At 35.9% G+C, this 13,584-nt stretch overlaps 1 protein-coding gene across 4 annotated transcripts in view; it reads right to left on the bottom strand.

Moving 5' to 3' along the window:
* Positions 1-13,584, bottom strand: part of BRCC3 (BRCA1/BRCA2-containing complex subunit 3) — a 62,028-nt gene that overhangs the window by 18,722 nt on the left and 29,722 nt on the right. For 3 of the 4 annotated variants that reach the window (XM_053201906.1, XM_027053185.2, XM_015082629.3), the window contains one exon: positions 5,873-5,947. The exons of the other annotated variant lie outside the window; for it this stretch is intronic. In XM_053201906.1, coding sequence (XP_053057881.1) covers positions 5,873-5,947 — 75 coding nt within the window. The remainder of the gene's footprint in view (positions 1-5,872; positions 5,948-13,584) is intronic. 4 annotated transcript variants of the gene reach the window in all.

The following is a 13,584-nucleotide window of genomic DNA, read 5'->3' as shown; positions in this document are numbered from 1 at the left end:
AAGAGCCCAAGTGTCCATTAACTGATGAATGAAGAAGAAATGGTATGTGTGTGTGTGTGTGTGTGTGTGTGTGTGTGTTGTATGTGTATATGTATGTATATATATGTATATACACACATACACACACACACATATACAAACAATGGAATATTACTTGGCCATAAAAAAAGAATGAAATCTTGCCATGTGCAATGACATGGATGGAGCTAGAGAGTATAATGCTAAGCTAAATAAGTCAGTCAGAGAAAGACAAATACCATATGATTTCACTCATATGTGGAATTTAAGAAACAAATGAGGAAAGGGAAAAAAAAGAGAGAAACCAAGAAACAGATTCTTAACTATAGAAAAGGAACTGATGGTCACCAGAAGAGATGGGTGGGGAATGGTAAAATAGGAGACGGGGATCACGGGGTGCACTTGTGGTGATGAGCACCAGGTGTTGTACAGAAGTGTTGAATCACTGTATTGCACACCTGAAACTAATATTATACTGCATGTTAAATAACTGGAATTTAAATAAAAACTTGAAAAAATAAAATAAGGAAAAAAAATCTCACTGAAAATATGCCAAAAAAAGAAAAAAAGAGAAGAAATTGTGCAATAGTGGACTTCCTTGCCTTGGTCCTGCTCTGGCTATGACTGCAGCCCCGCCGTATTACTGTTCCCACATACCTTTAGTTTTAGCCTTCCTGAATCTTTGTATTTTGTTTGACTCTTGTATGGCGCATAGAGTTGGTTTTGACTTCAGTATCTAATTTTAAAACCATTTTCTTTAATAGACAAGTTCATCTAATTATGAGATAAATAAGTCCTGGGGATGTAATGTGGAACATGATGACTACAGTTAACAATACTGTATCATAGGGGCACCTGGGTGGCTCAGTCAGTTGAGTGTCGGACTCTTGATTTTGGCTCAGGTCATGATCCCACAGTTCATTGGATCAAGCCCCACATCAGACTCTGCACTGACAGCTAGAGCCTGCTTGGGATTTTCCCTCTCTCCTCTCTCCCTCCTCCCCTCTTCCCCACTTGCGCGCTCTCTCTCTCTCTCTCTCTCTCTCTCTCTCTCTCTCTCGTTCTCTAAAACAAACAAAAACGATACTGTATTATATGTTTGAAAGTTACTAAGAGAGTACATCTTAAAAGTTCTCATCACACATACAAAAGAAACAATTTGTAACTATGCAAGGTGGCCAATGTTAACTGAACTTGTGCCAATTATTTTGCAATATTTACATGTATCAAATCATTATGCTCTATACCTGAAACTTATACAATGTTCTGCTGTTTATATCTCAATAAAACAGAAAACTACCTAAATAAATAACCTGTGGATTAATCAGGAAGTCAAAAAGGAAAAATACAAAATGTTTTGAACTGAATAAAAATGAAAACACAGTAAGATTTGTGGGATACAACTAAAGGAATACTTGGAAATTTACACAAATTTATATAGAAAAAAAGAAAATAGATCTGAAATAAACTCAGCTTCCATCCACCTTAAAAAAATAGAAAAAAGAACAAGTGAAGCTCAAAGTAAGTGAAAAGAGGGTGCCTGTGGCTCAGCTGGTTAAGCATCTAACTTCAGCTCAGGTCATGATCTTGCAGTATGTGTGTCCGAGTCCTGCATCAGGTGAGTTTGAGCCCTGCTTTGGGTGAACATGAGCTTCACTTTTCTTTCTCTCTCTCTCTCTGCCCCTCATGTGATTCTCTCCCTCTCCCTCTCTTACTCCACCCTCGCTTACTTGCACTTTCTCTCTCAATTTAAAAAAAAAAAAAAAGTAAGCAAAAAGAAGGAAATAACATATCAGAGTTGACATAAATGGAACAGTACACAGAAAAACAGAGAAAACCAATGAAACCAAAGGTTATTCTTTGACATATCCAGTAAAATTATTGCACTTCTAGCCAGATTTATCAGAAAAAAGAAACAAATTACCAATATAGTAATGAGAGAGACATTACTATGATTTTACAGATAATAACCAATAAAAGATATTATCATAACAACTTTATACCAATAAATTCAACCACTTAGATGAAATAAGTCCTTTGAAAGACACAAATTACCAAAGCTTATTCAAGAAGAACTATATAATCTGAATAGCCCTATATCTATTAAATAAATCAAATTGGTAGTTAAAAATCTTCCCACAATGAATACTCCAGGCCCAGAAGGTTTGACTGGTGAATTCTACTAAAAAGGAAGAAAGAATATCAATTCTACAAAAACTCTTCCATTAAATTGAAAAGCAGGCAATACTGCTGAACTCTCCTTCTGAAGTCAGGATTTCTCTGCTGCCAAAGCCAGAGAAAGACTCTACAAGAAAACTACAAACTAATATCTCTCATGTATGTAAAATTGTGAACAAAATTTTAGCAAATCAAATCTAGCAGTACATAAAATGGATCCTTCATCACGAATGATGGAGTTTTTCCCAGGAATGCGAAGTTGGTTTAGCAATCAAAACAATCAGTCAATGTAATTCATCAATATTAACAGACTAAAAAAGAAAAGCACTATAGATACAAATAGGCATTGGATAAAATGCAACATTTATTACTGAAGAAAAAGAGAACTCTCAATAAACTAGGAATAGAAGGAAACCTCCTCAAATCAGTAAGGGAAAAAAACCTTCAGGTAACATCATACTTAATAGTAGAAGACTGAATGATTTCCCCAAAGATCAGGAACAGAGCTACCATGACTGCTCTCACCAGTTGTATTCAGCAGTTTATTAGAGATTTCAATGAGTACAGTAAGGTAAGAAAAATAAACAGAAGGCATCTAGATTAGAAAGGAAGAAGTAAAAACTGCCTTTATTCACAGATGAAAATCTATGTGGGTAATCCAATGGACTGTTCAAATAGGGTACTAAAATTAACAAATAAGTTTAGCAAGGTAGGATATAAACTCAATATACAAAATCAATTGTATTTTTATATAGTAGCAATGAAGAATAGGAAATTGAAATTAAAACAATAGTATTTACAATAGGATAAAGATATGAAATGTGTACGGATAAATCTGACAAAAGATATGCAAGACTTGTATGCTGAAACCTACAAAGCATTGTTGAGAAAATTAAAGACCTAAAATAAACGGAGACATATGCCATGTTCATAGATTGGAACACTCAATATTATTAAGGTGTCAATTCTCCCCAAAATGATCAATATTCAGTATAATCCCAGTCAAAAACATATTGTTTTGGAAAATAGTCTAGCAATTTCTTAGAAAGTTAAATATGCATGTACCATATAATTCAGCCAGTGTGCTCCTAAGTATCTCCCTAAGGGAAGAGAAAGAACATATCCACACAAAGACTTGTACACAGAAGTTCAAAGTAGCTTTATCTGTAGTAAACCAAGACTGCAATTAACTCAAATATCTATCAGCAAGCAAAGGGATAAACAAATTGTGCTATTTATATAATTTAATACTTTTCTGTAATAAAAGGTGTGAACTATTGATACATGCTATAACATGGATGAATCCTAAAATAATTCTGGTGTATGAAATGAGACAGACAAAAAAGAGTACATATTCTATGATTCTATACATATGTATATTTTCCCATAGAAAATGCAGACTACTCTATAGTGACCACAGATCAGGGTTTCCTGGGGTTGGAGGAGGGACAGGGAGTGATGAGAGGGAGGAATTACAAAGGGACCCGAAGAACATTTTGAGGGTGATGGATATTTTCATTATCTTGATTGTGGTGATGGTATAAACAAGTGTGCACATGTGAAAACTTATATACTTTTTTGCTTTTTTGATCTTTACATCATTTTATTTTTTAAATATAATTTATTGGCAAATTGGCAAATTATATACTTTAAATGTGTGTAGTTTATTGTATGTCAATTATACGTCAATAAAGCTGTTAAAAAATAAAAGGAACCCGGGCTCCTTGGAGGAATGCTGAATCCAGAGCTGAATCCGGGAAAGAACAAGAGGAAGGTGGAACATCTTCTTGTGCCAGAAAATCAAGTAGTACTCAAAGAGTAAGGAGAATATGGCAAAAGAACATGGGAGGAGCTTCCACTGGTTGATTCTGAAACAATGTGTGCCTCAAAATAGCTAATGATAATAATGGATTAGAACCCATCGAATAAAATAAAGAATACAGATACACACATGAATATAAATAAATAAATGAGGGACGCCTGGGTGGCTCAGCCGGCTAAGCGCCTGACTTCAGCTTAGGTCATGATCTCATGGTTTGTGAGTTTGAGCTCTGCATCGGGCTCTCTGCTGTCAGCGCAGATCCCACTTTTCTGTCCACCTCTGTCTGCCTCTCCCCTGCTTGCACGCACATGCACATACTCTCCCTCTCTAAAATAAATAAGCCTTAAAAAATTTTTAATAAATAAATGATTAAATAAACAGATGGGCAGGGAAAGCCCTTCCTGAGAGTAGAATGCCATCTGGTAAATGTAAAAGGAATGATGGAATTAGAACATTGCTTTTGAGAACCATCTTAGTAATAAATAATTTAGGAAAGAATCATTGATGAGTGGTAAAAGTCCCCACAATATACTTACTCATTTCAAAGGGAAGAATAGTAACCTTGTAGTGGAAAAGCCTCATAGACACTACCTTAAGCATCTGGTCAAAGTTGAAAGCACCAATAATGGCACAAATTGATAGCATGTGCCTCTTGATACAAATCACTGAGAAGAAGACAACATCCCTTCTGTGGTGTTATTGCCAAAAGTGCTTAATCTGAAGCTTATTTTGATAAAATGTAAACAAACCCAAAATGAGGGACATTTTCCAAAATAACTGGCCTACAATCTTCAAAAATACAATGTTCACAGAAGGCAAAAGAATTGTTTCCGATCAAAGGAGACTCCAGGTCATGATAATTACATGCAGTGTGTGAAGCTGCATCTGGACCAAAATAAAGTGGTCTTTTCCTGCTATAAGGAATGTTATTAGGAAAACTGGTAAAATTTGAATACTATCTGTGGATTAGGTAATAGTATTGTATGAAGTTTAATGTCCTGAAACTATTTTATTTTTTTTATGTAAGAAAATGTACCGGTTCTTTAGGAAATATCAATCATGTGTGTAACTTAGCTCTCACATGGTTCAGGAAAAACCATCCATAGGTATAAAGAAAAAAAATAATAATGAAATATGATAAAATTTTGATATTTGAGGAATCTGTGTAAAGGGTACACAGGAATCCTTTGTACTATTCTTGCAACTTTTCCGTAAATTTGAAATTATTTTAAAAAACGAATGTTAAAAAACATTAAGAGTAATAACTAAAAGAATCAAAGCAGTAAATACAACTTCTAAAACAGAAAAAACAGAAAACTCACTCAGTGTCACAAATGGTAGGAAACATAAAAAGAATTAAACAGAAAGCATGGCAAACAGAAGACAAAAATGTAATTGCAGGAACACTGCCACATGTATCAGCCACGATAATAAAGTGAATGCATTACACTCACCTATTAACAGACAGATGCTCTCATTGTTTAAAACCAAGTAACTCAAGATCTTGCTATATTCTATTTATAAGGAACATACCTGAAACAAAATAACTGAGGAAGGTTGACAATAAAAGTTATAAAAGGAAAATGCTAGTAACAAGAACTACAACATGCAACAGGCAGTGGCAGAGACTGCTGACTGACTAATCCAAAATGTCCAGTGTCACCTTCCTCCTTGGTAACAGAATGCCCATTTTTAGCCAAGGCAAAGTTACCTGATGGGCCTCCCTGGTAGCTTAGGTGTGACTGCTTCACTAAGTTCTGCCAATGAGAAGGAGATGGAATTGTTTTCTGGGACTTCTGAGGTCACTTATTAGAAATTGGCTGAGCTAGGATGGGCCCCTTTTTGCCCTCCTACCTTTCCTCTTCCTTCTGGCCCTCAATGGAGATGTGCTGGCTGGAACTCCAGAAGTCTCGTGGACCATGAGGGGACCTTAGGATGGAAACCATATACCAAGATGGTGAAGCAGAAGGTAGGAGCCTGGGTCCCTGATGACATCATAGAGCCCTGGAATACTTATGTCCAGACTTCTACTCAAGAAAGAAATAATCTTTCTTGTTTAAACTGTTATTTATTATTTCCCTAATATATTTAGTTCAACCTAAACCTGACAGGAACAATAATATTCTCTAGAAAGCATGCATAAATAAATGCATAAATGGGCAAAGAAGGCTATTACATATTTTATGAAGGAAAACACAACAGGATAATATAATAGTTATGAACCTTTATATGCTCTTTATGCAATAACAACACAGCCTCAAAATACCTAAAGCTAACCCTGACTAAAATATACAAGTGGATGGGAAATTTATATACATCTGTCTCAGATATGTATAATCAAAAGCACAAACTATGAGAAAGGATATAAGGATCACTACAACATAACTTAACCAGCTTATTCTAACAAGGATATAAGGGACTGAGACCCAAAAGACAATGCACATATTTTTTGATCCCTATGAAAAAGTCACAAAAATTGGCCATGTTTTAAGTTAGCAGTCCAGCAAACTTTTTATGACAAGTCCAGATAGTAAATGTTTTAAGCTGCATAGGCCACAGAGTCTCTATCCCAACCACTCAGCAGTGCAGTCGTAACCAGTAAACAAATGAGTGTAGCTGTGTTCCGATAAAACTTAATTTACAAAATAGGCACCAGGCCCATGTGGCCTACAGGCTGTCATCTGTGAACCTCTTTTCTAGGTAACAAAGGAAATATCAAAAAATTTCCATAAAGCCAATATCACACAGGCCACAGTTATAATAATGTGTTAAAAATTAAAGTAATAGCAAAAAAAAAAAAAAAAACCCTCCTAAACTGACAAATCTGGAAATTTTTAAATGCACTTCTAAATAACTCTCAGGGTGAAGAGAAAATAACGACTGGAAACACAAATCAGAAGTAAAAAAACCAACAAACAAAAGCCATTGTAACTACCACACATCAAAACCTGTGGAATGAGGCCACAGTGAGGAGGAATACGTATAGCCTTAGACATATTTATGAGAAAACAAGGGAGATAGAAAATGAGCCTACTTTTCACCTCATGAATTTAGGATAAAAATAATAAGAACAACACAGCAACAATAAAATGTACATGAAATAGAAGGAAGAAATTAATGAAGAGAAAAGTGGAAGTTTTTTAAAAAGCTAAGAAACTGAATTGATCTAGAGAACATAAAGCTGGACCTTTGAAAAAACCAACAAAATAGATAAGCCTCTGGCAACACAAGCAAGAAAAAAGACAAAACACAAGTAAACAGCATCAGCGATGGAAAAGGGGACATACTTAAAGAAACAAATCACACAATCAACCACTCAAGAGAGAGTTACTGAATGGCTATGATGTGGCAGGCCCTGCTCTAAGCACTAGTGAACAACATGGACTAGATCCCCACAATTATGGAGATAACAGTGTAATGGAGGGAAGAGACTGTAAATAAATGAATGACTAATTTGTGTTAGGGATAAATGCTACAAAGAAAGTTAAACATATTTTTAAAAACAGTCAAACTCCTAGAAGCAGAGAATACAATAGTGGTTGCCAGGGGACGGGGGTAGGGATAAGGGGGGGGGGGTTGTTATTCAAGGGGCATAAAGCTTCAGTTATGCTACATGAATAAGTTCTAAAGATTTGCCTGTAGTTAACAATAAGGTACAGTGTGCTTCAAACTCTGTTAAGAGGGTAGATCTCATGTTCTCTTCTTACCAGAAAAACAAAATTAAAATGAATCAAAAAAAAAAAACCCACAAAGGACACAAGGAAACTTTGGAGGTACTGGATGTGTCCATTACCTTGATTAGAGTGATGGTATGACATGTATTTACATATGTCCAAACTCATCAAATTGTATTCATTAAGTATGTACAGTTGTGTATATATCAATTATGCCTTGAAAAAGCAGTTTTAAAAATGAACAATGAACAAGCAAGAAAAAAAAATAGCACTGTGCAGCTAAAATAAGGTCTTAAAGATTAAGGTGGTTAAAAACCCCCAGAACACTCAATGGGCGCCATAATTTTCATTGTTCATTGGTGTCTCCGTTATTTTATGTGTGATGACATTCTAGCCCTAAACTTGATTTATATGTATGTTCTCGATCATTTGTAACCCAATAAAGTCAGAAGCAAAAATTTTAAAGGAGAGTAAGATAAGACAAGGATAAGGCTCAGGAATTCAAACAAAGGAAGAGAAGGATCATCTGCTTCTAGCCCAAACTTTACTTCTAGGGGCACCTGGGGGGCTCAGTTGGCTAAGCGCCTGACTCTTGATTTCCGCTCAGGTCATGATCTCCCAGGTTGTGAGACTAAGCCCCTCATCTGCTGACAGCATGGAGCCTGCTCGGGATTCTCTCTCTCCCTCTGCTTCTCCCCTACTCTCGCTCACTTTCTCTCTCTCAAAATAAGTAAATAAACATTAAAAAGCCTGTTTCTATGAGTGCAGAAGCAGTGCTTCTATTGACGATTTTGATGACCTCATCAGTGCCTTCTTAATTTAGATACATTTGGGCCTTGACATTCTCAGGAGACACAAGGGTAAGCTTTGGCCCTGCACTTGCCCAGCTGCATGGTCTTGGATAAGTCACTTTACTTCCACAGACTCAAATTTAAGAAAGACACTCAGTGATCTTTCAAAGCACTTTAGGCTCTAGTGACTGAGAATTCAATTCTTCTCTTTTTTCCCGTTATAGTAGCATTTCTCCTTTACAGGAGAAGCACCATTTACTGAGAACACAATGGCAAACACATTCTGAAACTGCTGGAACTAACATGGAGGATAATCTCCAGCTAAAAAGTTTTCCCTCTGACAATTTTTTTAGACCACTAATTTTCACCATCCTACAAAAATAAGTTTGTTCTTAATACTTAAAATGTTTCAAATTAAGTCATTCAGAAGTTCAGAGGAAAGCAGTGCTTTGTACTTCAATGAACACTTTTATTGAGGTGTCATTGTGAAAAAAATATATTAAATACATTAAATAAATAATTTTAAAAAGAGGTTCAATTGTGGGTGAGATGAGAACACAAGAGTTACTCTCTTACCAAATTTCACGTATATAATATTGTTAACTATAGTCACATTGCTGTACATTAGCTCTCCAGAATTTACCTTGCATAACTGAAACTTTGTACCCTTTTACCAACATCTCCCCATTTCCCCCACCTCTTAGCCCTGGCCACCACCATTCTACTCTGTACTCTCTGCTGCTAGGACTGGACTATTTTAGTTCCATATATGTGAGATAATTCAATATCTATCTTCCTGTGTCTGGCTTATTTCCCTTAGCATAATGTCCTCCAGGTTCATTCATGTTGAAAATGTTAAGATTTTCCTTCTACATGAATGCTCAATCATAGTCATTGTATGTGTGTGTGTGTGTGTGTGTGCACATCCTTGATTATATATATATATATATATATATATATATATATATATATATATACCCTTGATAATTAGTGACATTGAGCACCTTTTCAAATTCCTGTTGGCCATTTGTAGGTCTTCTTTTGAGAAATGTCAAGTCCTTTGCATGTTTAATTGGGTCGAGTTGTTGTTATCAAGTTCCTTATATGTTTTAGTTATTAACCCCTAATCTCCCATTTCAGGCTTCCATTTCACTCTGTCGACTGTTTCCTTTACTGGGCAGAAACTTCCAGTTTGATGAAATCCCAGTTGTCTATTTTTGCTTTTGTTGCCATATCCAAAAAAATCATTACCAAGTTCTAACTCAAAAATCTTTTTTCCTAAATTTTATCCTAGTAGTTAATGTTTCTAGGTCTTGCGTTTAAGTCTTTAATCCATTTTGAGCTAATTTTTCTATATGGTATGAAGGGCCCAATTTCATTTTTCTACATGTGGATATCCAGTTTTTCAAAAATCATTTATTCATTTTATTGTTGTATTCTTGGCACGCTTCTTGAAGATCAGCCAACCATAGATGTGTGGATTTATTTCTGGGCCTTCAATTCTGTTCCATTGGTCTAGAAGTCAATTTTTATATCAGTATCATACTTTTTGATTACAGTAACTTTGTAATGTATTTACAGATCACTAAGTGTGATGCCTCCACCTTCATTCTTGTTCAGGATTGCTTTAGCTATTTGGGGTCTTTTGTGATTCCATATGATTTTAGGACTGTTTTTTTCTATTTCTGTAAAAAATCCCATTAGGATTTTAATAGAGAATGCACTGACTCTTTAGATCACTTTCAGTAGTATGGACATTTAACAATATTAATTCCTCCAATCCATGAACATGGCGTGTCTTTCCATTTACCTGTGTCTTTAATTTCCTTCATTAATGTTTTTATAATTTTCAGTGTACTGAAATTGACTTTGGTTAAGCTTATCCCCAAGTATTTTATTCTTTTTGTTGGTATCATGAATGGGATTGTATTCTTTTTTTGAGGGGGGGGATTGTATTCTTAATTCCATTTTTGAATAGTTTGTGGTTTGTGTTTAGAAATTCAACTGATTTTTATATATTGGTTTTGTATTCTGCAACTTTATGGAGTTTATTATTCCCAATCAGTTTTTGTTGTTGTTGTTGAGTCTTTAGCATTTTCGACACATGTGATCGTGTCATCTGTAATCCAAGATAAATTTTACTCCTGACTTGGATGCCTTTTCTTTCTCTTATATGATTGCTCCAACACATCCAGTACTATGTTGAATAGAAGTGGCAAGAGTGGACATCTTTGCCTTTGCACTGAATCTTAGAGGTAAAGCTTTCAATTTTCCCCCCATTGATTATAATATCAGCTGTGGACTTTTCATGTGTGGCCTTTATTGTATTAAGTTCCTTCTCTACCTATTTTGGTGATTTTTAATGCTTTTTCACCATCAATTGAGGTGGTCATGTGGTTTTAATCTTTCATTCTGTTAATATGGTATATCAAATTGATTTATTTGCATATGTTGAAACATCCTTATATCCTAGGGATAAATCACACTTGTACACTTGTTAATGGTGTATAACCCTTTTAATGTGCTGTTGAATTCAGTTTGATGGTATTTTATTAAAGAATTTTGCATCCCAGGGCACCTAGATAGCTCAGTCCATTAAGTGTCTGACTTGTGGTTTCGGCTCAGGTCATGATCTTACAGTTCGTGAGCTTGAACCTTGCATCAGGGTCTGCACTGGCAGTGTGGAGCCTGCCTGGGATTCTGTCTCCCTCTGTCTCTGTCCCTCCCCCACTTGCTATCTCTTTTTCAAAATAGATAAAAATAAGCTTAAAAAATATTTTTGTATCCCTGTTCATTAGGGATATTCACCTGTAGTATTCTTTTCTTGCAGTAGCTTCCCTCATGGATATATCACAAAGATGAATGGGTGTTGTTTTTAAGGTTATTTTTTCATTATCATGTTTCTGTATGGTGGGAGGTTGGCTTTATCTCTAGATATGCAATACCTATAGGCTTCAGGCATGTTGCATTTAGGGGAGGGAGGATCTGGTGTAACTGGGACATTTATAAGCCATTAATTAACGGCTTATAAGATCCTTAAGATAACTGGGGACATCCCACTTTTATTCCTTTTGAGAAAGATAGGAGTACAGATTTCAAAGAGGATGTGTTTTGTCTCTTTTAAAAAGGAATTCTTTTTTTAATATTCAGTTTTGGAGGTGGGGGGTGGCAGGGGGACAGACAGAATCCGAAGCAGGCGCCAGGCTCTGAGCTGTCAGCACAGAGCCCAACATGGGGCTCAAACTCACAAACCACAAGATCATGACCTGAGCCCACATTGGACGCTCAACCGACTGAGCCACCCTGGTGCCACTCAAAAAGGATGTTTATTAATGCAAAGTATACAACTGATTACATATGTGTGTGTGTGTGTGTGTGTGTGTGTATTTGAACTAAGCCCCCAAAGTGAAACCCATCATTATAAGCAATTAAACATTAAAGTAACTCCCTCACAGTATTGTGTAACTTTAAGCTGTTCTCAACTGAAAAAAGGGATGAATAGAATGTTCATTTATTCTTTCAATTATGTAGTCATTCATTCATTGAATGTTTATTCTGCTCCTGGGTTATATTTTCTCCATTTCTGTCTAGGTTGTCCTTTTCCTTTCATGAATTCCTACATCCCTGATATTTCCTATCACAATGTTTATTCCTTACAGTTTCTGGTTGAATTCTGCAGCAGTCTTTACTACTCAGTGCGTGTGAGAATTTATGTAGCAGCAGGGACTGCAGCTTTTACTTCTTGATTTGCCTCCAACACATCCTGTATAAAAGCAACTGCTCTAAATATCCTCTTTCTTAGCACACAAAAGGCCTCATTTACAAAAAAGTTATATGTACTACCTAGAAGATTCCTTAAAAAGAAGGGGATCTTTTTTTAAAACTTCCTTCCATTTGATGTTTAGAGTATCGTGGTAAGCCTGAAAGCTTATCATCCTTCTTGGGCTATTTGGAGACCCTGTAAAATGGAGCAACAAGACAGAAGATGCCTGTTGCCCCTAGTAACAACCATTTAGTGTCTATCTGTTTACTTCTGTGATGGAGAATTTAACTTTACTTAAGGTACTATTTTTGCAGTTTGTGCTTAGTTGCCAACCAAATGTAATTTTGACTGATACAACCTAATAAATTTTTATATACCCATTATGAACCTAAATAAAAACATTCCGATTGTTTGACTTTAATTTTGTGGCTATGAACATAGGGCTTAACCCAAGGAATCTATCCACATATAACTGAAGGACTGTATCCATGTATAAATGCTATAAAATGTGTGTAAAGGTTTTCAACTTTATTAGTGATCAACAAAATGCAAACTAAAGCCACTACTAAAGCAACACTACTATGCACTCACCAGAATGGCAAAAATAAATAAGACACACAGTACCAACTATTGGCAGGGATGTGGAAAAAGCAACTCTCCAACATTGTTGTTGGGAGTGAGACTTTGGGAAACTGTTGGTGTTATTTGTTAAAGCTGAACATATACGTATATGTTCCACTCCTTAGTATGCACCCGACAGAAATGCCAATACATAGCAGTACAAATGGTAAGAGCCTTTTAAAAACTGCAACTCTCTCCCAATAACAGAATGAATACACTGTGATATACTTATACAATGGAATACTTACACAGCATTGCTTCATGTAACAACATGGATGAACCTCATAAGCAGCACTGGTTGAAAGAAACTAGACAGGGATGCCTGGGTGGCCCAGTCGATTGAGCATCCAACTCTTGATTTCAGCTCAGGTCATGATCCTAGGGTCATGGGATTGAGCCCTACATTGGGTTCCATATCGAACGTGGAGCCTGCTTAAGATTCTCTCTCTCCCTCTGTCTCTGTCCCCTGCTTGCACACTCTCTCTCTCTAAAATAATAATTAAAAAGCTAGGCACAAAAGAGTACACATTGTATTATTCCATTTACAAACGATTCAAAAACAGGAGAAAATAACCTACCGTGTTAGAAGTCAAGATGGTAGAAACTCAGGATTCCAACAAAAGCGTGTGGCCACAGAGCCATGTTCTTATTTATTATGCTATATTGTCTTTCCAGAAAAGGGAAAAAAATCAACTCATTTTATAAATTAATAAAATA

This window comes from Acinonyx jubatus, chromosome X (genome assembly GCF_027475565.1).
Source record: "Acinonyx jubatus isolate Ajub_Pintada_27869175 chromosome X, VMU_Ajub_asm_v1.0, whole genome shotgun sequence".
Taxonomy (NCBI): Eukaryota; Metazoa; Chordata; class Mammalia; order Carnivora; family Felidae; genus Acinonyx; species Acinonyx jubatus.
Note: the sequence above shows the minus strand (reverse complement) of the source record. Positions and strands in the feature narration are given on the sequence as shown.